The sequence below is a fragment of the Nerophis lumbriciformis genome, linkage group LG18 (assembly GCF_033978685.3).
Source record: "Nerophis lumbriciformis linkage group LG18, RoL_Nlum_v2.1, whole genome shotgun sequence".
NCBI classification, from domain to species: Eukaryota; Metazoa; Chordata; class Actinopteri; order Syngnathiformes; family Syngnathidae; genus Nerophis; species Nerophis lumbriciformis.
In genome coordinates this window covers 30,709,454-30,734,675 of record NC_084565.2, presented here as the reverse complement: position 1 = coordinate 30,734,675, position 25,222 = coordinate 30,709,454, and the positions used below count along the sequence as shown (strand labels likewise).

Sequence of the window (25,222 nt, the reverse complement as noted above, 5' to 3'; positions counted from 1 at the left end):
GAAGGACCTTGATGCCTTCTTTGGCTTTAATAACTGCCTGTGTTTTGCAGGCTGAAAGATATTGTACAATGAAATTGAGTATATTGGATTGTATAACACACTAACACAACACAAATTATGGCCAAAATACAGCAAAAATTTACTGAAAGGACAAAAAGTCAGCCTTTGTCCCATGAAAGTTAAAAGAAGGTTCATCTTCTTATATTATTACAATACAAAATATAATATAATAATAAATCAGTATATATCATATACTGCATATATAATATGTAAATATTACATATATGTTATATTTTATATTGCTACTATGGTACATTTTTAGTCTACTTTATACCTATTGTTTTCACCCTCTTTTTGTGCCCTTGTTTCCATTATCCTTTCCATCCTTACCCTTTCCATCCTTTGAAACTGACCTACTGTATGGAACAATTTCCCTTGTGGATCAATAAAATGTGCCTAAGTCTATCTATTATTTCAAATCAGTTTATATTATTGATTATTTATTTATTTATTAAATCAAAATTACTAATTACTACAGCTTGTTTATGAGCCAGGAACATTAAAAAAATATATGTATTTTCACTTTTCAGAAAAAACTAAAAAATGTAAACAAAAAACAGGCTTAACTACTCATCTTAAACACAGCTACATATGTGCGAGCCGTAAAAAGTGAAAACAACTTCCCCAAGCGACCCCGGTTCCTTTTACCTATACATAATAAGTTGTATAAATAATACTTTTCCTACTGCACATTCATAATGGCCCTGCAAATATGTTTTAATTGGATGCTTACCATGCTCACACTTGTCTCCATAAAAGCCTTCAAAGCACTGGCACATGTGGCTGTTAATGGTCTCCACACATTCTCCATGGACACAGGAGTCTTTCTGACAAGCGGCTAGGACAAGAAAAAGGATGTTAGATGCTACAGTTAAAAAAATACAGTGGGAACGTTATAATTCCTTTGTCCTTACCGGTGTAGCACAAGGCCGTTTTCTTTTTCTCGCATCTCTCGTCGTTCCACTTCCCGGGCTGCGATCCCCTCTTGATGTACATCTCCACACAGTCCTCGCTCCTGCCTAGCACCTGCCCGCTCTTGCCGTTGTTGGGTTCCCCCAGGGCCCAGTTGGTGGCCTCGGCCGTGAGAGCCCTGTTGGTGCCCACCCACGTCCAGGTGCTGTTGACCTTACGGATGCCGATCCAGTAATAGGTGGGCATCTTGGGCAGCCAGCTGTTAAGATGTGCGATCTCCTCCTGGTTCTGGATGGCCACCATGTCGGTGTAGCGCTCCTGGCACCACACTCGGGCTTGCTCCCAGTCCATGGTGTTGTTGGAGTAGAAGTAGGACCAGCACTCCACGCTTGTCTGCATGCAAAGCACTGGGGATGGAGGCACAGGAGCACACGTTAGAAAGGAAACAGATATGGATCACATGTGTATCGGAGCAAGTGCATACTTGAGAAAATAAACGCCAAGCTGCTCCATGAAGTGAACTTCTTGCCAAATAATCCACAGCAGAATTCCTAAAATGAGCAAAAAGATGATTACAATCCCCCGTATTGATATATGTGTGTATTTAAAAGTCCATACTCACCATTTTAGATGATCTTGTACAGCAGATGTCTCTGGTTGGTTGACGAGCTGAGACGATTGTGACTTCATGGGCTCCGCGCGTCTCCTTATATTGTCCTCACTCGCACTTCCTGGAAGCCGTCAGCACCTTTTCGGTGGAAATTGCCGCCCCCTTCCTTTCACTTATTCCCCGTCCGCTAAACATTCCCAAGGGTGGAGCGCAATAATAAACAACGATAAGAGCATACAAGAATGAGAAACATTAGTAAGAAGCACAAATAAAACAAAAATAACAACGGTGATAAAATAAATAATAGAAAATAGCTAAAGACTTAATAACTGAGACAATTTAGAACAGTGGAGTACAGAATATGAAACAACAATAATAATAGACTTAAAACTAAATAAATCAAATAAATATAACCAATATAAATACTATATATAACAAAAAATGTAAAATAAAAAACATTAACTAAATAATAACATTCTTTATTAAATAGAATCGAATATAAATTGTTTTGCCATTTTACAAGGTAATATAGTCATAAAAATGACTAATATTCGTTTTTTGGGATTTTTTTTTTGTGTAGACCAATTACATTTTACTTAATTGTTGCATTTGTACCTATTATATATTGATATTGCAGAGAACCACCAATGATGCTAGTGTACATATACAGTACAGGCCAACTGTTTGGACACACATTCTCATTTCTATGCATTTTCTTTATTTTCATGACTATTTACATTGTAGATTGTCACTGAAGGCATAAAAACTATGAATGAACACATGTGGAGTTATGTACTTGACAAAAAAAGGTGAAATAACTGAAAACATGTTTTATATTCTAGTTTCTTCAAATAGCCACCCTTTGCTCTAATTACTGCTTTGCTCACTCTTGGCATTCTCTCGATGAGCTTCAAGAGGTAGTCACCTGAAATGGTTTTTACTTCACAGGTGTCATAGTTTTGATGCCTTCAGTGACAATCTACAAGGTAAATAGTCATGAAAATAATGAAAAGGCATAGAAATGAGAAGGTGAGTCCAAACTTTTGGCCTGTACTGTATATTCTAAATATCAAACATAATCTAACCCTCAGGGGACAAAGCCTGACTTTTTTTTTTGTCCTTTCAGTCAATTTGTTGCTGTATTTTGGCAATAATTTGTGTTGTGTTACTCCATTACACATGAGTTTTTTTTCATGTTGAATTAAAAAAATTCAATGTCCGAATTTGTTCACAGGTGGACGACTCACTCGCAGTTTTTCGACAATACCCCAAAGCCAAACAAGACATAAAAGTGATTAATTTTTATTTTTTTGCTCAAACTTCTTCAACCCCAAACCAAAATACTGAACATGTAATTTTTATTTTTTATTTTAACACTTTGAAGGCCTTTTGATCTAATGTTGTCACAATTGTTAATGACAATAAACTTGCTTAACATAAATTATTTTACTAATTTAATCCTGTGCCATTATCTGATCAAAAGGCTTTCAAAACATTAGAAAAAAAAAAAAAAAAACATTTCATGATTGACATTTTTGTTTACTGAAAAATGTTTGCAATAAATAGTAAAACAAATATATTATGAATCCAAAATAAAAGAAAATTAAGGACTTTTATGTTCTCTTTAGCTTTTAATATAATTCCAATTGGATGTCAATTCCAATATAACTCAGTAAAAGTGTGGCAATATAAGGTATGAGTACTAAAACCCTTGCTCTGAAGATGCTCGGAAGGATGAAAGTGGTAAAGGAGTCAGGCGGGGGGAGTCACAGACTTGCACTCACCTTTAACAAGCAAAAAGTGACAAAAAGGGAAGCAAAAACAATGCGATGGCGACCGCCACAAACACTTTGTGGTATTTTTTTATGAGGCGTCTCCCGGGATGGCGCGCTGGAGCGGAGGCGCCTGCCGGCTGCACGCCTTTCCAGAAGTGACAGTGCATTTCCTTCCTCTGTGAGGCGAAACATTGCATGTTGCCTGACACCTCTTCCCCTCCGCTATTTCCTCCTGAAAAAGAATAGAGATGTCGTTAATTGACCCGAGGGAGACATTCGCTTTTCTGTCTGTTTTAAACTTCCGCAACAGATGCTATTTCGTTTATTTTGCTATGACTGATGTTAGAAAGGTCAGCTTCCACTTCATAGTAAATGGGAGGGACTCCTGACAGTCTGAACCAGGGGTGTCAAATTCATCTTAGATCGGGGGCCACATGGAGAAAAATCTACTCCCAAGTCCCGAGTCATACCTAAAACTATAAAAATGGGACCCATTACTTCCCTGCTTGGCACTCAGCATCAAGGGTTGGAATTGGGGGTTAAATCACCAAAATGATTTCCGGGCGCGGCACGGCTGCTGCCCACTGCTCCCCTCACCTCCCAGGGGGTGGAACAAGGGGATGGGTCAAATGCAGAGGACACATTTCACCACACCTAGTGTGTGTCACAATCATTGGTACTTTAACTTTACTTTAACTTAAGTGGGCCGGACTGGTAAAATCACGGCACGATAACTTAAAAATAAAGACAACTTCAGATTTTTTTTTTTGGGGTTTAAAAATAGAACAAACATATTCTGAATGTGCCAATCAACCTATCTCCAGGTAGGTGCATGTAACAGTTTGTAAAATAAATAATGCCTAGTTTGAAAAGAGTGAGTTAAGATTATTGTATACTATAGCCCAGGCGTCGGGAACCTTTTTGGCTGAGATAGCCATGAAAGCCAAATATTTTAAAATGTATTTCCGTAAGAGCCGTATAAAAAATGTTAACACTGAATACAACTAAATGCGTGCATTTTTAAGTTAGACCAACATTTTTAGAGTATAATAAGTTTCTTATTATTTTTAATAACATTGTTATTCTGAAGCTAACCAATAATAAATAAAATACTTCTTCCCATTAATGCAACTTCTGATGCTGCATGGTTTTGCTGATGGCTTTGTAGTCTGGTTGATATGTGGTTATTTTTAACACTGTGATTATCAGCGGAATTATTCACTACTTATCGTGTTAAGCAATGTCAGGTAAGATATATCTGAGAGCCAGATGCAGTCATCAAAAGAGCCACATCTGACTCTAGAGCCATAGGTTCCCTACCCCTGCTCTAGCCTTTATATAGACCCCCTTTTTAGACCAGTTGATCTGCCGTTTCTTTTCTTTCTCCTCTGCCCCCCTCTCCCCTGTGGAGGGGGAGACACACAGGTCCGGTGGCCATGGATGAAGCGCTGGCTGTCCAGGGTCGGCACCCGTGGTGGACCGCTCGCCTGTGCATCGATTGGGGACATCTCTGCGCTGCTGACCCGTCTCCGCTCGGGATGGTCTCCTGCTGACCCCACTATGGACTGGACTCTTACTGTTATGTTGGATCCACTGTGGACTGGACTTTCACTGATATGTTGGATCCACTATGGACTGGACTTTCACAATATTATGTCAGACCCAGTCGACATCCATTGCTACTGGAGGGGTTACCCACATATGCGGTCCTCTCCAAGGTTTCTCATAGTCATTCACACCGACGTCCCAGTGGGGTGAGTTTTCCTTGCCCTTATGTGGGCTCTGTACCGAGGATGTTGTTGTGGCTTGTGCAGCCCTTTGAGACACTGATTGAAACATTGATTGATTGATGATTAAAAAAATGAATAAATAAAATTTAAAAAACTTAACTGACAATGTTTTTAGGACCTCTAGTGCAGTGGTTCTTAACCTTGTTGGAGGTACCAAACCCCACCAGTTTCATATGCGCATTCACCGAACACTTCTTTAGTGAAAAATAAAATGTGTTTTTTTTTTCAAATTCAAGACAAAGTTATGCTTTTGGTAACACTTTAGCATGGGGAACATATTCTAAGTAACATAGACTTAATTTAGAGTTTTTTGGACACTAGGGAAACCTACTCGGTGGCCTAGTGGTTAGAGTGTCCGCCCTGAGATCGGTAGGTTGTGAGTTCAAACCCCGGCCGAGTCATACCAAAGACTATAAAAATGGGACCCATTACCTCCCTGTTTGGCACTCAGCATCAAGGGTTGGAATTGGGGGTTAAATCACCAAAAAATGATTCCCGGGCGCGGCAACCGCTGCTGCCCACTGCTCCCCTCACCTCCCAGGGGGTGATCAAGGGTGATGGGTCAAATGCAGAGAATAATCTCGCCACACCTAGAGTGTGTGTGTGACAATCATTGGTACTTTAACTTTAACTTTTTAACTTATTCTAAGTAACAAAGACTTAATTCAGAGTTATTTGGTTAGGGTTAGAGTTATTTGGTTAGGGCCAGGGTTAGGGCCAGGGTTAGGGTTTGGGTTATAATAAGGCCGTGCCGAATAAGGCATTAATAAGTACTTAATAATGACTAGTTAAGGGCCAATATGTTACTAATTTGCATGTTAATAAGAAACTAATTAATGGTGAATATGTTCCCCATACTAAAGTGTTACCATGTTTTTTTTTACTGGTGCACAAAATGAACCGTGCATGAACATCACCTTGTTCAAACAACAAAACCAACACAGTACATAAACTCACAACAAATTACACACCTGCAAATCAGTCTGACTTCTGCTGTTGCCGTATCCGTAATACGCCGATAGGGAGAAGTTTTTATTTACACGATGAGTCGGGTGTGTCTTGACCTCCGCCGAACCCCTAGGGTTCGATCGAACCCAGGTTAAGAACCACTGCTCGGTTTCAATCTGAATGTGGAAAAAATAAAAATGCATGGAAATTAATGTTGCTCCTAGTCACTGACCCATCTGAGGGCTTTATAATAAATGGATGGATGACTATATGATAATTACACAAACACAGTAATCGTCATTCAAAATAATTCTTATTTTTGCAAAGGCCCTTTTTTAAATACATATCTGATATTTACTGTGAATTTCCGCTCGGGGGCGGCACTGTGAGAAGTAAAGAGTTAACGACTGTCTCTTTAAGACCGGAAGTAGCTGTTTGCCTCCTTATAAGGGGTTCCTGGTGTGGAGTAGATTCACGTGTTGAATACATTACAATGGTAACTATGTCGGACACCCTGGCCACAATCCCAGCTGTAAAGATTGATGAAGGCACTTTTAAGTACATTTTGGTCCGAGTGAAAGTGAAAGACGGTGACGAGTGCAAAGATATTGTCCGCGGCACAAAAAGTGCAGAGTATCACAGTAAGTTATGCTCGTCAGGAGAAATGTCAAAGCTTTGCAGCTGCAATGTTGCCTTGAAATTGTGCAGCGACTACTCATTTGACGTGACATTTATTCATAAGTGCACCAGTGAAATTAGTCAGGGCATGTGCTGCACGTTCATGACTCATGCAAACTCTGATTTATTCGCAGGTCATATTTTTGAGGAGCTGGTGCTCGCCATGGAGGCCTTGGGTATGGAGTGTGAGTGCCTCGGCGGAGGGAAGATAGAGCACAACAGTCAAGCGAAGACATTAAGAGTGTATGGAGAATCCACTGTAAGTTGACATGTTGCGATGGACGCCGCCGCCGTGACTCAACCGGAAGTGGCGTCGTACCCGCCTGTTTTCAATCAGCATTAATTATTATATATTTTTTAAAATAATACATTTCTAACATCAGTCGTGGTATATTATAAATGTAAAACAAACCTCAATTAGGACAGTCCGTCTGTTTTTTTTCCATAATTATGTTAGAAAGACGTCAACGGTCGTTGCTTACGGCCGCCATCTTTGTTATCGCTTCCGAACCGTGTTACACGTCAATGTGTTTATCTGTCAACATACTTGATTTCAATTATTGACTCCAAGCGGTAGAAGATGGATGGATTTATGAACACACTTTACCTGAAGACCGAACAAAAAATGCAAAACAGGCGTAGGAAAGGACGATTCCTGCCTTTCTTCCTGCTGCCAATTCTTCGGTTAAGTTCGGCCCGACCTTACCTGTGTAAGGCGCTGAACAAGGCGCCACCTGCTGGTGCTAGACCTAACTACAACTACAATGAATGCAGGTAAACTACTAAAGGGTTATCTACCAAAACTAAGAAAAAACGCATCCAAATAAAAGTTCTTCAAATTAAATGTATTAATGAAAAATCTGTTTCAATCTTGAAATAAAATATTGCATAATTACACTGAAAGTGTTAACTTTATGGTCCATTCCATGGTCGTTTTTTAGACGCACTGCAGCTTCATTAAATGGTTAAAAAAAAAAAAATGCTATTCAATAAAAATGCATTTAAAAAATAAAAATATATATTTTTAGATTATATTAAATACAATCCAGTGTTTTTTTGTTAATTAAAAAAAGCGTATTTTGTTAGTTTTTTGTTTTTTTTTACATCTCAGGAGTCACGTGTTCTACTAATTGGATTGTGCAGGTGCACTTCATGTTGTTGGTTGTTAGTATATACCTGGGTTCGAACCCCTGAGTCGGCCTCAGGGGTTCGGCGGAGCTTTCGCCACGGAGGTAAAGACACATCCGACTTATCGTGTAAATAAAAACTTCTCCCTATTGGCGTATTATGGATAAACAATGTTCCCTCTAATTTTCCATCTGATTTGCAGGTTTTTTGATTGATTGATTGAAACTTTAATAAAAAATGTGCGGCAGCAGTTTTTATGGATCTAACTAAAGCATTTGACACAATCACAATATTTTAATCAAAAAACTAGAACGATATGGCATCAGAGGGTTAGTCTTAAACTGGATAAGAAGTTATCTAATGAACAGGAAACAATACGTGAAGGTAGGCGAACACACCTCTACAACGCTAAATACAGGTAAAAGCCAGTAAATTAGAATATTTTGAAAAACTTGATTTATTTCAGTAATTGCATTCAAAAGGTGTAACTTGTACATTATATTTATTCATTGCACACAGACTGATGCATTCAAATGTTTATTTCATTTAATTTTGATGATTTGAAGTGGCAACAAATGAAAATCCAAAATTCCGTGTGTCACAAAATTAGAATATTACTTAAGGCTAATACAAAAAAGGGATTTTTAGAAATGTTGGCCAACTGAAAAGTATGAAAATGAAAAATATGAGCATGTACAATACTCAATACTTGGTTGGAGCTCCTTTTGCCTCAATTACTGCGTTAATGCGGCGTGGCATGGAGTCGATGAGTTTCTGGCACTGCTCAGGTGTTATGAGAGCCCAGGTTGCTCTGATAGTGGCCTTCAACTCTTCTGCGTTTTTGGGTCTGGCATTCTGCATCTTCCTTTTCACAATACCCCACAGATTTTCTATGGGGCTAAGGTCAGGGGAGTTGGCGGGCCAATTTAGAACAGAAATAACATGGTCCGTAAACCAGGCACGGGTAGATTTTGCGCTGTGTGCAGGCGCCAAGTCCTGTTGGAACTTGAAATCTCCATCTCCATAGAGCAGGTCAGCAGCAGGAACCATGAAGTGCTCTAAAACTTGCTGGTAGACGGCTGCGTTGACCCTGGATCTCAGGAAACAGAGTGGACCGACACCAGCAGATGACATGGCACCCCAAACCATCACCCAACCATGCAAATTTTGCATTTCCTTTGGAAATCGAGGTCCCAGAGTCTGGAGGAAGACAGGAGAGGCACAGGATCCACGTTGCCTGAAGTCTAGTGTAAAGTTTCCACCATCAGTGATGGTTTGGGGTGCCATGTCATCTGCTGGTGTCGGTCCACTCTGTTTCCTGAGATCCAGGGTCAACGCAGCAGTCTACCAGCAAGTTTTAGAGCACTTCATGCTTCCTGCTGCTGACCTGCTCTATGGAGATGGAGATTTCAAGTTCCAACAGGACTTGGCGCCTGCACACAGCGCAAAATCTACCCGTGCCTGGTTTACGGACCATGTTATTTCTGTTCTAAATTGGCCCGCCAACTCCCCTGACCTTAGCCCCATAGAAAATCTGTGGGGTATTGTGAAAAGGAAGATGCAGAATGCCAGACCCAAAAACACAGAAGAGTTGAAGGCCACTATCAGAGCAACCTGGGCTCTCATAACACCTGAGCAGTGCCAGAAACTCATCGACTCCATGCCACGCCGCATTAACGCAGTAATTGAGGCAAAAGGAGCTCCAACCAAGTATTGAGTATTGTACATGGTCATATTTATCATTTTCATACTTTTCAGTTGGCCAACATTTCTAAAAATCCCTTTTTTGTATTAGCCTTAAGTAATATTCTAATTTTGTGACACACGGAATTTGGGATTTTCATTTGTTGCCACTTCAAATCATCAAAATTAAATGAAATAAACATTTGAATGCATCAGTCTGTGTGCAATGAATAAATATAATGTACAAGTTACACCTTTTGAATGCAATTACTGAAATAAATCAAGTTTTTCAAAATATTCTAATTTACTGGCTTTTACCTGTATATACCTGGGTTCGAACCCCTGAGTCGGCCTCAGGGGTTCGGCGGAGCTTTCGCCACGGAGGTAAAGACACATCCGACTTATCGTGTAAATAAAAACTTCTCCCTATTGGCGTATTATGGATAAACAATGTTCCCTCTAATTTTCCATCTGATTTGCAGGTTTGATTGATTGATTGAAACTTTAATAAAAAATGTGCGGCAGCAGTTTTTATGGATCTAACTAAAGCATTTGACACAATTAATCACAATATTTTAATCAAAAAACTAGAACGATATGGCATCAGAGGGTTAGTCTTAAACTGGATAAGAAGTTATCTAATGAACAGGAAACAATACGTGAAGGTAGGCGAACACACCTCTACAACGCTAAATATATCCTGTGGTGTACCTCAGGGATCAATACTAGGACCTAAATTATTCAATCTATATATAAATGACATTTGTAAAGTTACAAAAGATTTAAAGTTAGTATTATTTGCGGATGATACAACAGCGTTTTGTTCAGGAGAGAACACACAGAAGATACTACAAATAATAACAGAAGAAATTAACAAATTAAAAAGATGGTTTGACAAAAACAGACTATCGTTGAATCTCAGTAAAACTAAAATAATGCTATTTGGTAACAGTAGAAGAGAAAGTCAAACACAAATACAAATAGACGGAAATTGAAAGAGTAAATGAAACCAAATTTCTTGGTATAATGATTGATGATAAATTGAACTGGAAATCTCACGTAAAAAATATACAACATAAAGTAGCAAGAAACACGTCAATAATGAATAAAGCAAAACATGTTCTAGACAAAAAATCACTTCATATTCTCTACTGCTCACTAGTGTTACCATATCTGAGTTATTGTGCAGAAATATGGGGAAATAATTACAAAAGTACACTTCATTCATTAACGGTGTTACAAAAAAGATCAGTTAGAATAATACATAATGTTGGATATAGAGAACACACAAATCCTTTATTTATTGAATCAAAGATACTGAAATTCCACGACATAGTGAATTTGCAAACAGCTAAAATTATACACAAAGCAAACTATAACCTGCTACCCAAGAATATACAACAATTCTTCTCAAAAAAAGAGGAGAAATATAATCTTAGGGAGAAATGTAATTTAAAACATTTGTATGCACGTACAACACTTAAGACCTTCAGTATATCAGTATGTGGAATTAAATTATGGAATGGATTAAGCAAAGCAATCAAACAATGTACTAATATGATCCACTTCAAGAAACTCTTCAAACTTAAAGTGTCTACAAAGTACAAAGAAGAAGAACCATGATAAACATTCTGAATTTATTTAACTCATCCATTCTTTCATTCTTTCACTCACAAAATAATCTTACTTATCTCAACATATGAAATGTAACTTACTTCACCAATTATCATTTATTTACTTATTTTATTGTGATTACTTATGGAGTATATTGTGAATAAATTGAGAACAGGAAGTGAACAAAAGTTTTAGCAACTGTTATGTAAAAGAAAAGGGGTAGGATTAAATAAGCTCTGCTTCTTCCTACTCTTCGAACATGTTGAAAAGAGAAACTGGAGATTGTGATGTATCATGTTGTATACTTGCATGTTCGAAATAAACTCAAACTCAACTCAACTCAATTCAACTTTTACTAGCAGATTGCAAAGGAAGAGAATACATGATATGAAACAGTACAGTTTATACAGTACATATTCCGTACAATTGACCACTAAATGGTAACACTCGAATAACTTCTTCAACTTGTTTAAGTCGGGGTCCACGTTAATCAATTCATGGTAATGTGTGTAAGGTGTTTAATTTGTTGTGAGTTAATGCGCTGTTGGTTTTTGTTCTTTGAACAAGGTGATGTTCATGCATGGTTCATTTTGTGCACCAGTAAAAAAACATGACTTTTTTTTCTTGAATTTGAAAAAAAACAAAACAGTTTCCATCCATCCATCCATTTTCTACCGCTTATTCTCTTCGGGGTCGCGGGGGGCGCTGGAGCCTATCTCAGCTACAATTGGGCGGAAGGCGGGGTACACCCTGGACAAGTCGCCACGTCATCGCAGGGCCAACACAGATAGACAGACAACATTCACACTCACATTCACACACTAGGGCCAACTTAGTGTTGCCAATCAACTTATCCCCAGGTGCATGTCTTATTTTTCAGTAAAGAAGGGTTCGGTGAATGCGCATATGAAACTGGTGGGGTTCGGTACCTCCAACAAGGTTAAGAACCACCGGTATATACTCTACAATATGTTGTAATATCACAATCTTCTGTTGTGTTTTCAGGCTTTCGGCAAAGCAGACCATTCCGTGTCTGCAGAGAAGTTAAAGAGTGTCTTCGAAGACTATGAGATTGCCTGGACGGATCACAAAAAATAATGTCTTCTCATGTGCACTCATTAAAGTAATTTAAGTTATCAAAAGGCTACCATCTGAAATAGTTTTTTTTTTGGGGTGCAACACAACTCTGCAAAGAGCTCTCTCAAACGTTTGCTTTGAAGTCCTAATCAGAGGCTCTGTGCCAAGCGTAAAGTCCATACAGGAAACCGTGAGCCATTTTGAATCCGCATGAAACACATCCTGTGACTCGAAAAGGGAAAGTTGAGTTTTTATATAAAACTCGAAAAGAAAAGTGAAACTGGATCTTATCATGTTTTCTTTATTTCTGCCCTGCGGCGCAAGATAACCGTACATGTCTGGCTGGGGCAACCGACAGACAATACTGCAACAATAAACAGAAACCATGTAGGAAAGTGAAAAGACAAGTTGGGATAAAATCCAAACACCAGAAGGAACACACTTGACTTTCAAGTAAACTCTGGTGCGGTTCCCTTGGCCTCAATTACACGGCTACACTGACCAGTGGTGAAATATAAAAAAAGCATGCAGACATGACAAATATGTACCAGACAAGCGCCGTCTCTAATAGTGACTTTATGAGTACATGACTAAAGGTCCAGGGGGTTTTCCACAACATGTTTGGCTGACCTCCCAAAGGTGCATGTTGCATTTCTGCAGTGGAGCCATTTTTATCATCACCTTCATTGTTTTGCCATTAATCTCCCTTTCAAGAGGAATTAGACCCCCGAAAGACCTAACATGGAACGCTGGCACCGTTCTGCCCATTACCCCGTGTGACCTCGAAAAGAGAAAAACAACCGACCCTTCTTCCTTCCAGTCCCCTTCCTTAAATCTGGAGCCAGTTTCCTGTGAACCGCTAACCTTTCCATTATCCTCAAACAAGCAGCAGGGGAATCTACCCTCTTCTCGGAAAAGCTATCTCCTGGTCTGATGTGGAAAATGCTTGATAATACATTTTAAATAATGTAGAAATATTTTAAAAAATAAATATTTTTTCAAAAGTCTTAACAGTAAAGGGTTACAATTAATTATTTTAGTAATAAAATATTTGCAATAATTGTTCTAATGCAGGACATTTTATTTTTAAAAGTGGATTAAAATTACACTAAAAAATGTTAATTAAAAAAAACCCAAAACAATTCGAGTCAGAGTCGAAGTGCTTTTGTTATTTAAAAAAACATGACTAGAACTCTCTAACGAGTGTAAAAAATAACTTAATAATCCAAATAAAGTAAAGACGCCTGACATCTAGTGCCTTAACCACATCGCAGGCTTTTATTAAATTGTTGCCTTAAATTATGCATTTTCAAGCATAAAAATGGCTAAATAAACAAACAAAAAAATCAATACAATACTAGTCTTTGCCACTGGATGAATTGATTAACGTAGACCCCAACTTAAACAAGTTGAAAAACGTATTCGGGTGTTACCATTTAGTGGTTAATTGTATGCAATATGTACTGTACTGTGCAATCTACTAATAAAAGTCTCAATCAATCAATCAATGAGAGCAAGCCAATCAGAGCACACTGTTCAGTATCGTGGCCACTGATTGGCCCAACCAGTCTACATGTGCTTTGTGGACTTGGAGAAGGCATTCGACCGTGTACCCCGGGAAGTCCTGTGGGGAGTGCTCAGAGAGTATGGGGTAACGGACTGTCTTATTGTGGCAGTTCGCTCCCTGTATGATCAGTGTCAGAGCTTGGTCCGCATTGCCGGCAGTAAGTCGGACACGTTTCCAGTGAGGGTTGGACTCCGCCAAGGCTGCCCTTTGTCACCGATTCTGTTCATAACCTTTATGGACAGAATTTCTAGGCGCAGTCAGGGCGTTGAGGGGATCTGGTTTGGTGGCTGCAGGATTAGGTCACTGCTATTTGCAGATGATGTGGTCCTGATGGCTTCCTCCGGCCAAGATCTTCAGCTCTCACTGGATCGGTTCGCAGCCGAGTGTGAAGCGACTGGGATGGGAATCAGCACCTCCAAGTCCGAGTCCATGGTTCTCTCCCGGAAAAGGGTGGAGTGCCATCTCCGGGTTGGGGAGGAGATCTTGCCCCAAGTGGAGGAGTTCAAGTACCTCGGAGTCTTGTTCACGAGTGGGGGACGAGTGGATCGTGAGATCGACAGGCGGATCGGTGCGGCGTCTTCAGTAATGCGGACGCTGTATCGATCCGTTGTGGTGAAGAAGGAGCTGAGCCGGAAGGCAAAGCTCTCGATTTACCGGTCGATCTACTTTCCCATCCTCACCTATGGTCATGAGCTTTGGGTCATGACCGAAAGGACAAGATCACGGGTACAAGCGGCCGAAATGAGTTTCCTCCGCCGAGTGGCGGGGCTCTCCCTTAGAGATAGGGTGAGAAGCTCTGTCATTCGGGGGGAGCTCAAAGTAAAGCCGCTGCTCCTCCACATCGAGAGGAGCCAGATGAGGTGGTTCGGGCATCTGGTCAGGATGCCACCCGAACGCCTCCCTAGGAAGGTGTTTCGGGCACGTCCGACCGGTAGGAGGCCACGGGGAAGACCCAGGACACGCTGGGAAGACTATCTCTCCCGGCTGGCCTGGGAACGCCTCGGGATCCCCCGGGAGGAGCTGGACGAAGTGGCTGGGGAGAGGGAAGTCTGGGTTTCCCTGCTTAAGCTGCTGCCCCCGCGACCCGACCTCGGATAAGCGGAAGAAGATGGATGGATGGATGGATGGATGGATGATTGGCTCAGCCTCAGGCAGCGTTACTATATTGCAGTGCTTTTCAAACTTTTTTCACCACCTCAGAAAACACTTGGCTCTCCAAGTAGAACCTTTATTTAACCAGATAGGAAACCCATTGAGATCAAGATCTCTTTCACAAGGGTGACCTGGCCAAGAGGTCAACAGCACATGTCACAGAGCAGTTTCAGAAAAGTAATACGTTAAAACATGCATTTTAAAATGCATAAAAGAGAACTGTAAAACAATACAGATTTACACCTTTTAAAAACACAGGCACTGTGCAAACGTCTCTCGCTATCCGTCCCTCAGGATAGAACGGAAGGCTCTAAATGGAAGTAGTTCAGAGAGTTTCGGTTTCATCTGCAATGCATTCCATGCCAGAGGGGCAGCAATGCCAAAAGCTCTTTTGCCAAATCCAGTCCGTACATGGGGAACAGTTCAAACATACAAATTGTTAGAGTGTAATGCATAAGAGCTGTTTTTTCTTTGTAACAGAGTACACAAGTATGGAGGCATTAAACCTAAAAGAGCCTTATAAATGATAGTCAATGTGTGTATCTGTGTGCGCTCTATGAAGATAAGTCTGACTTCATATACAGTTGACAGTGGCAGGTGAGACTACGACAGCCAGAACCAAATCTTAGTGCTAGGTGAAAAACAGTGTCCAAGGACCCAGGGCATTTAAATGAAGCACTAAAATAAAGCACGTCTCCATAATCAATTACGGGCAAGATAGTCGCTGTCACCAATTTCTTTCTGACTTTAAGAGAGAAGCAGTTTTTATTTCTAAAAAAAGAAACCAAGCTTTACCCTAAGCTTAGAGACCAGGTTGTTAGTATGGGCTTCAAATGAAAGCTCCTGATCAAGAGTAAAACCCAAGTACCGTATTTTTCAGAGTATAAGCCGCACCGGAGTATAAGTTGCACCGGCCGAAAATGCATAATAAAGAAGGAAAAAAACATATATAAGTCGCACTGGAGTATAAGTCGCATTTTAGGGGAAATTTATTTGATAAAACCCAACAACAAGAATAGACATTTGAAAGGCAATTTAACCCTCTGGTCCCGGGCAGCCCTGACATGCCCACTTCAATTGATTAAGAGTCAATTGAGCTTCTGATCTGATTGTTATCATTCTCCAAAAGAGCACAGAGGCTATTTTTAGACCTAGTTAAGTGCTTGTAGTTTACTGGAGTCTAAAAGCTTCATGTGGATGATATTTTTTTTTATTAAAAAAAACAAACATTTTGTTCTTTTAGACCCATTAATTGTTTTATAGTAAAAAAAAAAATACTATCATATTGAAATACAATTAAAGTGTTATTAATCTTGTTAAAAATATGAATAATTATTGTAACATTAGGACTTTTTATTTAGTACCGTATTTTTCGGAGTGTAAGTCGCACCTGCCGAAAATGCATAATAAAGAAGGGGAAAAACATATATGAGTCGCATTTTTGGGGGAAATGTATTTGATAAAAGCCAACACCAAGAATAGACGTTTGAAAGGCAATTTAAAATAAATAAAGAATAGTGAACAACAGGCTGAATAAGTGTACGTTATATGAGGCATAAATAACCAACTGAGAACGTGCCTGGTATGTTAACGTATCATATTATGGTAAGAGTCATTCAAATAACTATAACATATAGAACATGCTATACGTTTACCAAACAATCTGTCACTCCTAATCGCTAAATCCCATGAAATCTTATACGTCTAGTCTCTTACGTGAATGAGCTAAATAATATTATTTGATATTTTACGGTAATGTGTTAATCATTTCACACATAAGTCGCTCCTGAGTATAAGTCTCACCCCCGGCCAAACTATGAAAAAAACTGCGACTTATGGTCCGAAAAATACGGTACTTGTAGTTTAAGACCTGCTCTATATGGTTTCCATTTGATGTTACAATATTTGGAATAATTTCCAGTAGCACCCTTGAATGAGAGAAAACCATTGCCTTGCTTTTATCTGTATTTAAAACCAATTTAAGATCAGCCTGGATGACATCAAAAGCAGCTTGTAAAAACTCAAAAGCCTGAGTGATGGAGGTGGAATAGCAATAAATAATGGTGTCGTCTGCGTAAAAATAAAATGGTACATTGCATTTGACAAATTATTGCAAAGATTATTTATGTAGATGGAAAATAAAATGGGCTCCAGCACTGAGCCTTGCGGAACTCCCTTGGTAATGTCCAGTAATGAAGAGGTGGTCCCAGCCACCTGTAAGTTAACAGACTGTGGTCTACTGTGTCAAATGCTTTTGACAAATCAATAAATAGGGCGGCACAATATTTCTTGCCGTCTACAGCCCCGATTAAATCATTTAGGACCTTAAGAGCAGCTGTAATAGTGCTATGCTGTTTTCTAAAAACAGATTGAAACAAAGATAAAATATTGTTTGATTCTAAAAACTCCTTTGGCTGGTTACTGATGATCTTCTCAAACAAGTTTGCTAAAATGCATAATTTAAGAAATTGGTCTGTAATTATTTGTATTTGTGGGTTCACCCCCTTTTAGCAGGGGAAGAACAAAGGACGATTTCCAGATTTTTGGAATGCTTTTACTTGTTAGATTTAGGTTGAAAATATGCGAGAGAGGCTCAGCAACAAAATCAGCAGCCAATTTTAAGAAAAAGGGTTGAATTTGGTCAGGTCCTGCTGCTTTAGTTGTGTCCAGGCTCTTCAGTGCACTGTTTACCTCAGATACTGATACAGGTGTGAACTCAAAAGTGCAGGTGCTGCGTCTATTCACGGCCTGCGGTATATGTGGTATATTAACATTAGTTAAACCAGTGTTTAACACACCACCAGCAGAAATCATTAAAAAACGAAACTCAGTAGACAGTAAAAAATCGTTGTCGCAAGTGTTGGATATGACTTTAAACCATGACCAAGCATGCATCACTATAGCTCTTGTCTCAAAGTAGGTGTACTGTCACCACCTGTCACATCACCCCCTGACTTATTTGGAGTTTTTTGCTGTTTTCCTGTGTGTAGTGATTTAGTTATTGTCTTGCACTCCTATTTTGGTGGCTTTCTTTTTCTTATTTTGGTATTTTCCTGTGGCAGTTTCATGTCTTCCTTTAAGCGACATTTCCCGCATCTACTTTGTTTTAGCAATGAAGAATATTTCAGTTGTTTTTATCCTTCTTCGTGGGGACATTGTTGATTGTCATGTCATGTTCGGATGTACATTGTCTTTGCTCCACAGTAAGTCTTTGCTGTCGTCCAGCATTCTGTTTTTGTTTACTGTATAGCCAGTTCAGTTTTAGTGTCGTTCTGTGTAGCCTTCCCTAAGCTTCAATGCCTTTTCTTAGGGGCACTCACCTTTTGTTTATTTTTGGTTTAAGCATTAGACACCTTTTTTACCTACACACTGCCTCCCGCTGTTTCCGACATCTACAAACCAATTAGCTACCGGCTGCCAACTACTGATATGGAAGAGTATTACACTGTTACTCTCCCGAGCTCTAGACAGCACCGACACTCAACAACAACACATCATTTGCTGAGTACAATTACTGGTTTGCAAAAAATATTTTTAACCCAAATAGGTGAAATTAGATCATCTCCCACGGCACACCAGACTGTATCTCACGGTACACTAGTGAGCCGCGGCACAGTGGTTGAAAAACACTGAGTTAAACCAACATTTGACATTTGAGGATTCAACGACTCAGAAACAAAATACTCATTAAAACAATTTGATATAGTTGTCTTATCAGATTGAGTAATTAAAGGACTTGGAAAGTTACCATGAATTGATTAACGTGGACCCGACTTAAACAAGTTGAAAAACGTATCCGGGTGTTACCATTTAGTGGTCAATTGTACGGAATATGTACTGTACTGTGCAATCTACTAATAAAAGTTTCAATAAATCAATAAGGTCATTTGTTGTCACATGATTTAAAGAAGCTTTTATGGTTTGCCAAAATCTTTTGGGGTCATTTATATGTTTTTTGCATTTATGCAGGTAAAAATCAGACTTGGCTCTCTTAACAAGCAAAGTACATTTATTTCTAAGCTGGCGAAAGCTAAGCCAGTCAACCTCTGTCTTTGTTTTTCGAGCCCTGGCCCGAGCACTGTCTCTCTCTTTGAGAAGGTTTCCAATTTCAGAGGAAAACCAGGGATTTTTTCGACCTTTAACTCTAAATTTTTCGAAAGTACCACCATTATATGACCTATATTAACCTCTTAAGGCCCAAGCTGTTTGCTTTTTTTATTTCTCTTTGCTTTTTGGGCTTATTGGACCCTAATTAGAATGAAAACTAAAAATCATCTTTTGATATGATGTACTTAATCCATAAGTACACAAACGTGTACTTCATGCAAATTTTTATTTTCACACTTTTTCCCCCCAAATGTTATACTCTTCTGACACCACCAGATGGCAGTATAAGTGTCCACATAAGCGGCCATAAGACGCCAATTCAGTAGTGTTCTGTCATGTCTGTGTAATCATGTTTTGTTTTAGTCATGTTTTGTTTAGTTATTGACTCTTTAGTTTCTGGCTTTTCACTCCCTTGTCTTGTTTCCATGGTTACCCATTAGTTTCACCTGTTCCACGTTTGGACTCAGTATGCACTCTTGTTTGTCACCATAGCAACCATTAGTTTTCACCTGTCACGTCACGCACCTGTTTCACGTTTTGAGTCACGCACCTGCTTTCACTAATCATGTCTATAGTATTTAAGTTCATTGTTTTCAGTTTGTCGTTCTGACGACATCCCACAATTATGCTCTACACACTCTTCATCCTTTTAGATCCTGCTTCATGTCCCATGCCAAAGTAAGTTTTTGCTCCATGTTTATAGTCTTTTGGTTTCATAGTTTGTTCTCCGCCATTGTGCGCGCCTTTTGTTTACTTCCTTTTTTTGTAGTTATAGTCTTTAAATAAAAATGTACTTACATTCCCGTCTCGCCCGAGCCAACTTTCCGTTGCATCCCGGAGAAGCTAACACCCAAGACCAAGTCATGACATGTACACAATTTTGGAAATAAGAACTAAAAGGTGCTGTCCACACATGTGGCCACTAAGGACTTTAGAGTTAAAGTACAGTAGCGTAGTAGGCCTAAATATTCATTCAAACAAGGCAGAGGTTTTATTCAACGAGTATATTTAGTATGTTTTGGGCACTGTAACATTACGCACAGTTTGAACAGGAACATTCTGTTTGAAAATGTAATTAAGTGCCATAATGGTGTATAAAGAGGGTGTGGCCAACTAAACAACAGGCGCCATGACTGCTACCCGGATACATTCAATTGCTGTTGTTTTGACGTTAGTTTTTTTGACAAAATAAGCCAAAATAATACATCTATATGTAGCTCATAAACTTACAATAAAACAGGCTTTTATTTTGTGAAAGTATGATTTTGTTGCCATATTTGACGCACTGCATGTAAGTGTATTTAAAAAAAAAAAAGGCCTCTATTTAGAGCTGTTTTCCTAAAACAAGACGCAAATAATGATTTCCTCGGCCGACAACAGCAAACGCCTCCGGTGCGCTGCCGGGAAGCAGAGCGCGGCGAATGTGAGATTGTTTATCCCGCGTTGGCTCTTCTCCTCACACAAACAATAGCTTCCCACAGTCGGCTTTCATGCTGACCGCTGGCTCAGCGCCAGCACATACAACTTCACATTCCTCAAAGCTGCCGTCATTTTATCATGATTAATACAATATTAAGAATAGACTCATTTCCTGAAACAGATTACTGTTGCCAGTAATATTACAATATATGGCGTTTGCTTGATTATAATATTCATACAAAACACTAAGGTCTACATCAGACCTGGGCAAATTAAGGCCCGTGGGCCACATGCGGCCCGTTAAGCTTTTCAATCTGGCTCGCCGCACATTCCCAAATATTTTTTTTTAGATCTTTAAGTTCAAAACTGTAGCCGCCATTATGATGTGCAGTGATGTTTTCAAATGACCGTAAATCTTGAACTATACAAAATATTTCAATGGTTGGAATCTGCACTTTTGCATAATATACTAGTTACTATGGTAATCTAATTAGTTACTATGTAATCTAATTAGTTACTATGGTAATCTAAGTCACAGCAGCTCAGACGAGGCACCATGTTATGTTTTTTGTCTTCTCCCTGCCTTCTCTATTGGTTTTTCAGTTTCTTCCCCAGTCTTTTGTTCCCAACGAGGCACACCTGCTGCTAATCACTTCCTGGTAGCATTTAAGCGCGTCTCCACCAGCTGGTCCCTGCCGGTTATTGTTCCTGAACTCCGCTCTGACATGTGCTACCTTGATTCTGCTTCCCTGGTATGTTGCCTTCGCATATTTCTGTAATATTGACCTCGTTGTGTTTTTGTTTTCCTAGCCACCTTGTTTTGAGAGGACTAGTTTTTGCCACGCTGTGTGCGTCCTGACCTTTGCTCCGCCAACCTCTGAAAGAGACTACTTTTGTTATATTTCCCATGGTGTGCACTTTTGCCCCATCACCCTTAGTTACCATTTTGGACTTATTAAATATTTTCATTTGTTATCGTATACCTTGCCTCCATTCTCTGCATCCCAGGGTCCACCCTTGAACTCAATCCTAACACACCAAGCAGTGTGGGTGGGCAGCGTTTCCACAGAGCGTTTCCACAGAGTGTTTCCAGAGCGGCCAGCCTGAAATGCGAGTGTCAGGGACAGACGTGGAAGGATAAATTTTACAACAAAGTTCTAAAGCTTAGTGATGTATCAGGTGTATCAGATAGTAGGTGGGGTTTCTTTTACCCTTTGCGTTCATATTTCGCTGTTTTTGTTGCATTTTTGTTGCCTTTCGCTTGATTGCAAAATATGTCGATCGAGATGGAGGGTTACGTTCATATGTTGTCAATATTCAGTGTTTTATCGTTCATAGCTAATATTGTAAATCCCACATTCTTTATTTTCATGTACATTCTGGGTGTCTCATTCAGTAAAAAAAATGTAAAATTCCATTCCGTTTTTTAAAGCGTTTTTTAGTATTCAATCAGACATTAATGTGAGGGGTTTTATTGTATTAGTGTTCCTAAAAATAGATATACCGGCCCCCAGACACATTTTTTTCTCTAAATTTGGCCCCTGCAGTCAAAAATAATTGCCCAGGCCTGGTCTACATTTATAGTTAAATATTCAAATGTTTAAAAGAAATGCAGTTTGGTGCAGGGCACATAAGTTCCATATTGAGACTTACAGTACTTATAACTTATATTCCAATAGATACATTATTCCTTTAGCTATAATATACTTGCATTTTTTTCTGCATATTAACAATATTTTAATACAGACACCATAACTTTGCAACATGCATTATTTACACCATATACAGTAGGGTTCTTCATTTTTTTGACCTGGGGCCCAACTTTTTCCACTACACTCAAATATTAACACTGAATTAGTAATCTTACTCTTGATTTGAATCATATTCAATAAATATATCTAACCTATGTCAAATGATATGAAAACATGTGTTCATCGCAAAGATTATTTATTCAACGTATACCTAAGGCTTGGATTAGGTTGATGAGAAAATAAGTACTAACTAATATACCGCGTAATAAGGGATTTATAAATAACTGGTGAAAAATAATTGCACAATTATGTTGTGCCAAAACAAATAAACTTAATTGATAATAAATATGCTTTTTAACTAAACTGTTCATTAAATGTAAGTGCAAATGAAAACAGCTTCACCACTTGAGTCATAAATTTTGTGCTTAAGAATCTTCTCTATGACTTTAGCTCCGGACGTCCTCTGTTTGTGGGATATTGTCATTACTGCCACAAGTGGTGGAAAATTGTATTGGAACTGAGTACGGTGCGGCCCATACAAACCACTTGTTTCTTCATGCTGAAGAAACAAGTCCATGTCAGAAAACCAACAAATTTAGCTGAACTGCACCAATTTTGTCAAGAGGAGTGGTCAAAAACTCAACCAGAAGCTTGTGGATGGCTACCAAAAGCGCCTTATTGCAGTGAAACTTGCCAAGGGACATGTAACCAAATATTAACATTGCTGTATGTATACTTTTGACCCAGCAGATTTGCTCACATTTTCATTAGACCCATAATAAATTCATAAAATAAGTTTTTTGTGACCAACAAGTATGTGCTCCAATCACTCTATCACAAAAAAATAAGAGTTGTAGAAATTATTGGAAACTCAAGACAGCCATGACATTATGTTCTTTGACCACGACTGTACCTGCAGTATTCCTTGTTTCTTTATCTACAACAGAGCTGGGCACATTTTTTGGACTCGGGGGCCACATTGAGAGAAAACATGTGTGTGGGGGTCGGGGGCCAAGGTGTATGTGTGTATAAATTATGTATACACATTTAGCTGTAAAAATCTGCTGTACAGTATGTATGTTTGTTTTTTCCAGGAAAACTAATACCAAAAGTCACAATGTCCGATAGAGTTCTAAAGCGCTCTGAGGTCCGAGAGCCAGCTCCAGCTCGTGGTGTCCAAGACCAGACTTAAAACCAGGGGAGACAGGGCCTTCTCTGTGGTCGGCCCTAAGCTCTGGAACACTCTGCCCCTCCATATTCGAACTGCTCCCACAGTGGAGTGTTTTAAGTCTCGTCTTAAGACCCACTTTTATTCTCTGGCTTTTAACACTATGTGAGTTGTGTGGTCCTCTGTGTTTTTAAAATTTTGATTTCTATTTACCGTACTGTTTTAATTGGTTTTACCCTTTGAAATTGTTTTTAATCATATTTATTTTATGTTGTTTTTAATTGTGTTTAACATTGTTGTGCAGCACTTTGGAAACATTTTGTTGTTTAAATGTGCTATATAAATAAAGTGGATTGGATTGGATTGGATTGAAAAACTTTATGACAGACCACTTCAAAAAAACGGAATGGAATTTTTCAGTTTTTTACTGAATAGGACACACAAAATGTAAATTAAGAAAAAGAAAGTGTGATTTACAATATTAACTATAAACAATAAAACACTGAATATTAACAACATATGAACGTCGCTCCTCTTTTACTTCTCAGACCAGCTCCTCCATAGTTGTGTATCTTTTACAATCAAGCAAAACACAACAAAAATGTAAAAAAAAAAAACAGCAAAATTTGAATGCAAAGTGTAATAAACACCTACAATATGATATATTATCACGTAAAAATGTGCTTTTGCATCTGTTTCTGACACGCGCGTTTCGGGCTGGCTGCTCTGAAAACAAACCCCGCCCACTCTGCTTTATTCCTCGTCTAAACTGCTGTGACGTAGAATACCGTAATAACTCGTGTAATGCCCAAAAGTGCAGATTTCAACTATTGAATTACTTTCTATAGTTCAAGACTTACTGTCACTGCACATCATGACGGCAAACTATGGAATTCTCTTTACAATGAGCTAAAACACTGTAAAAATATATTCCAATTGAAAAAAATATATTAAGACAGAACAATAAATCATATGGACAGCCATAAGTGTTTACATTTTGCTTTATATTAATTATTTTACTTATTTTTTTGTCTTTTTGTTTTGTATCATCCCGTGAGGTGTATATTAATTTTTTTTGTTCGGTTTGTACTTCATGAAGTTTTGCACTTGTGTGTTTTTTGTTTGTTTTCATTATATTTGGATGTATTTGTTTGGGTTTGTATGCTATCCATTAAGTAAGACTACGTATTATGTTGAAGGGGGCAGGAAAATATAAGATTTTCTTCATCCTGTTCCTTCTCAGGCATTGGTGTGTAAATATGTGTGTTTAGTTGCTGAGGTTTAATTGTCTATTGATCAAAGATGCACATCAATGAAGGAGATAAATAAAAAATGAATGAATGAATGAATGGCGGCGACAGTTTTGATGTTAAAGGTCTAAAAAAATGATGTAGAACGGTCCGGATTGAAAATCTTAGGCCCGTGGGCCGTAATTTGCCGAGCGCTGATCTACACCAATATAGTATATTTATTCCTAGTACACCCTCATAATTCCTATACCTTTTTCTGTAAATACACCCTGTCTTTATATACCAATAAACACCCTTTCCAATAATAATAGCTTGGTAAACCGATACCAGTGTCAATGTTGGTATTCATCCTACCATGCGCCCACCACACCGTCTGGGCGTATTCTCCTCTGGCTGCGGGTGCAACGCCAAGCGAGACGAAGGATGTAATCTGACTGGCACAAACACATTGTTCTGCTGGAGTCATGCACATCCTGTCGGACAGGAAATGCCCCCAAATGACCAAGCGTCGACCAGCGCTCAAAGTTGGACTT

General features: G+C 39.0%; 2 protein-coding genes across 4 annotated transcripts in view; one reads left to right on the top strand and one right to left on the bottom strand.

The window, feature by feature from the left end:
- Positions 1-25,222, bottom strand: part of LOC133617799 (E-selectin-like) — a 33,073-nt gene that overhangs the window by 4,131 nt on the left and 3,720 nt on the right. Inside the window, exons 1-6 of one of the 3 annotated variants that reach the window (XM_061978030.1) lie at positions 7,381-7,469; positions 3,367-3,589; positions 1,595-1,769; positions 1,457-1,523; positions 975-1,379; positions 794-898 (exon numbers count right to left, since the gene is read on the bottom strand). In XM_061978030.1, the coding sequence (XP_061834014.1) occupies positions 794-898; positions 975-1,379; positions 1,457-1,523; positions 1,595-1,597 (580 nt within the window). In that variant the 5' untranslated portion in view covers positions 1,598-1,769; positions 3,367-3,589; positions 7,381-7,469. Of the gene's footprint in view, positions 1-793; positions 899-974; positions 1,380-1,456; positions 1,524-1,594; positions 1,770-3,366; positions 3,590-7,185; positions 7,248-7,380; positions 7,470-25,222 lie in introns of those variants that run through there. The other 2 variants (XM_061978029.1, XM_061978027.1) reach the window with 2 other exon arrangements.
- On the top strand, positions 6,547-12,343 carry LOC133617800 (14 kDa phosphohistidine phosphatase). The gene is made up of 3 exons (XM_061978031.1): positions 6,547-6,736; positions 6,908-7,032; positions 12,204-12,343. The coding sequence occupies exons 1-3, from the start codon at positions 6,589-6,591 to the stop codon at positions 12,294-12,296; spliced, it is 366 nt and encodes a 121-aa protein (XP_061834015.1). The 5' UTR covers positions 6,547-6,588; the 3' UTR covers positions 12,297-12,343.

Excerpts from the sequence above, each read along its gene's own strand:
- LOC133617800 (XM_061978031.1), top strand. The coding sequence starts at position 6,589 with ATGGTAACTATGTCGGACACCCTGGCCACAATCCCAGCTGTAAAGATT. Across the intron at positions 6,737-6,907 it reads AAAAAGTGCAGAGTATCACA|GTCATATTTTTGAGGAGCTG; the intron begins GTAAGTTATGCT and ends ATTTATTCGCAG. Across the intron at positions 7,033-12,203 it reads GAGTGTATGGAGAATCCACT|GCTTTCGGCAAAGCAGACCA; the intron begins GTAAGTTGACAT and ends TTGTGTTTTCAG.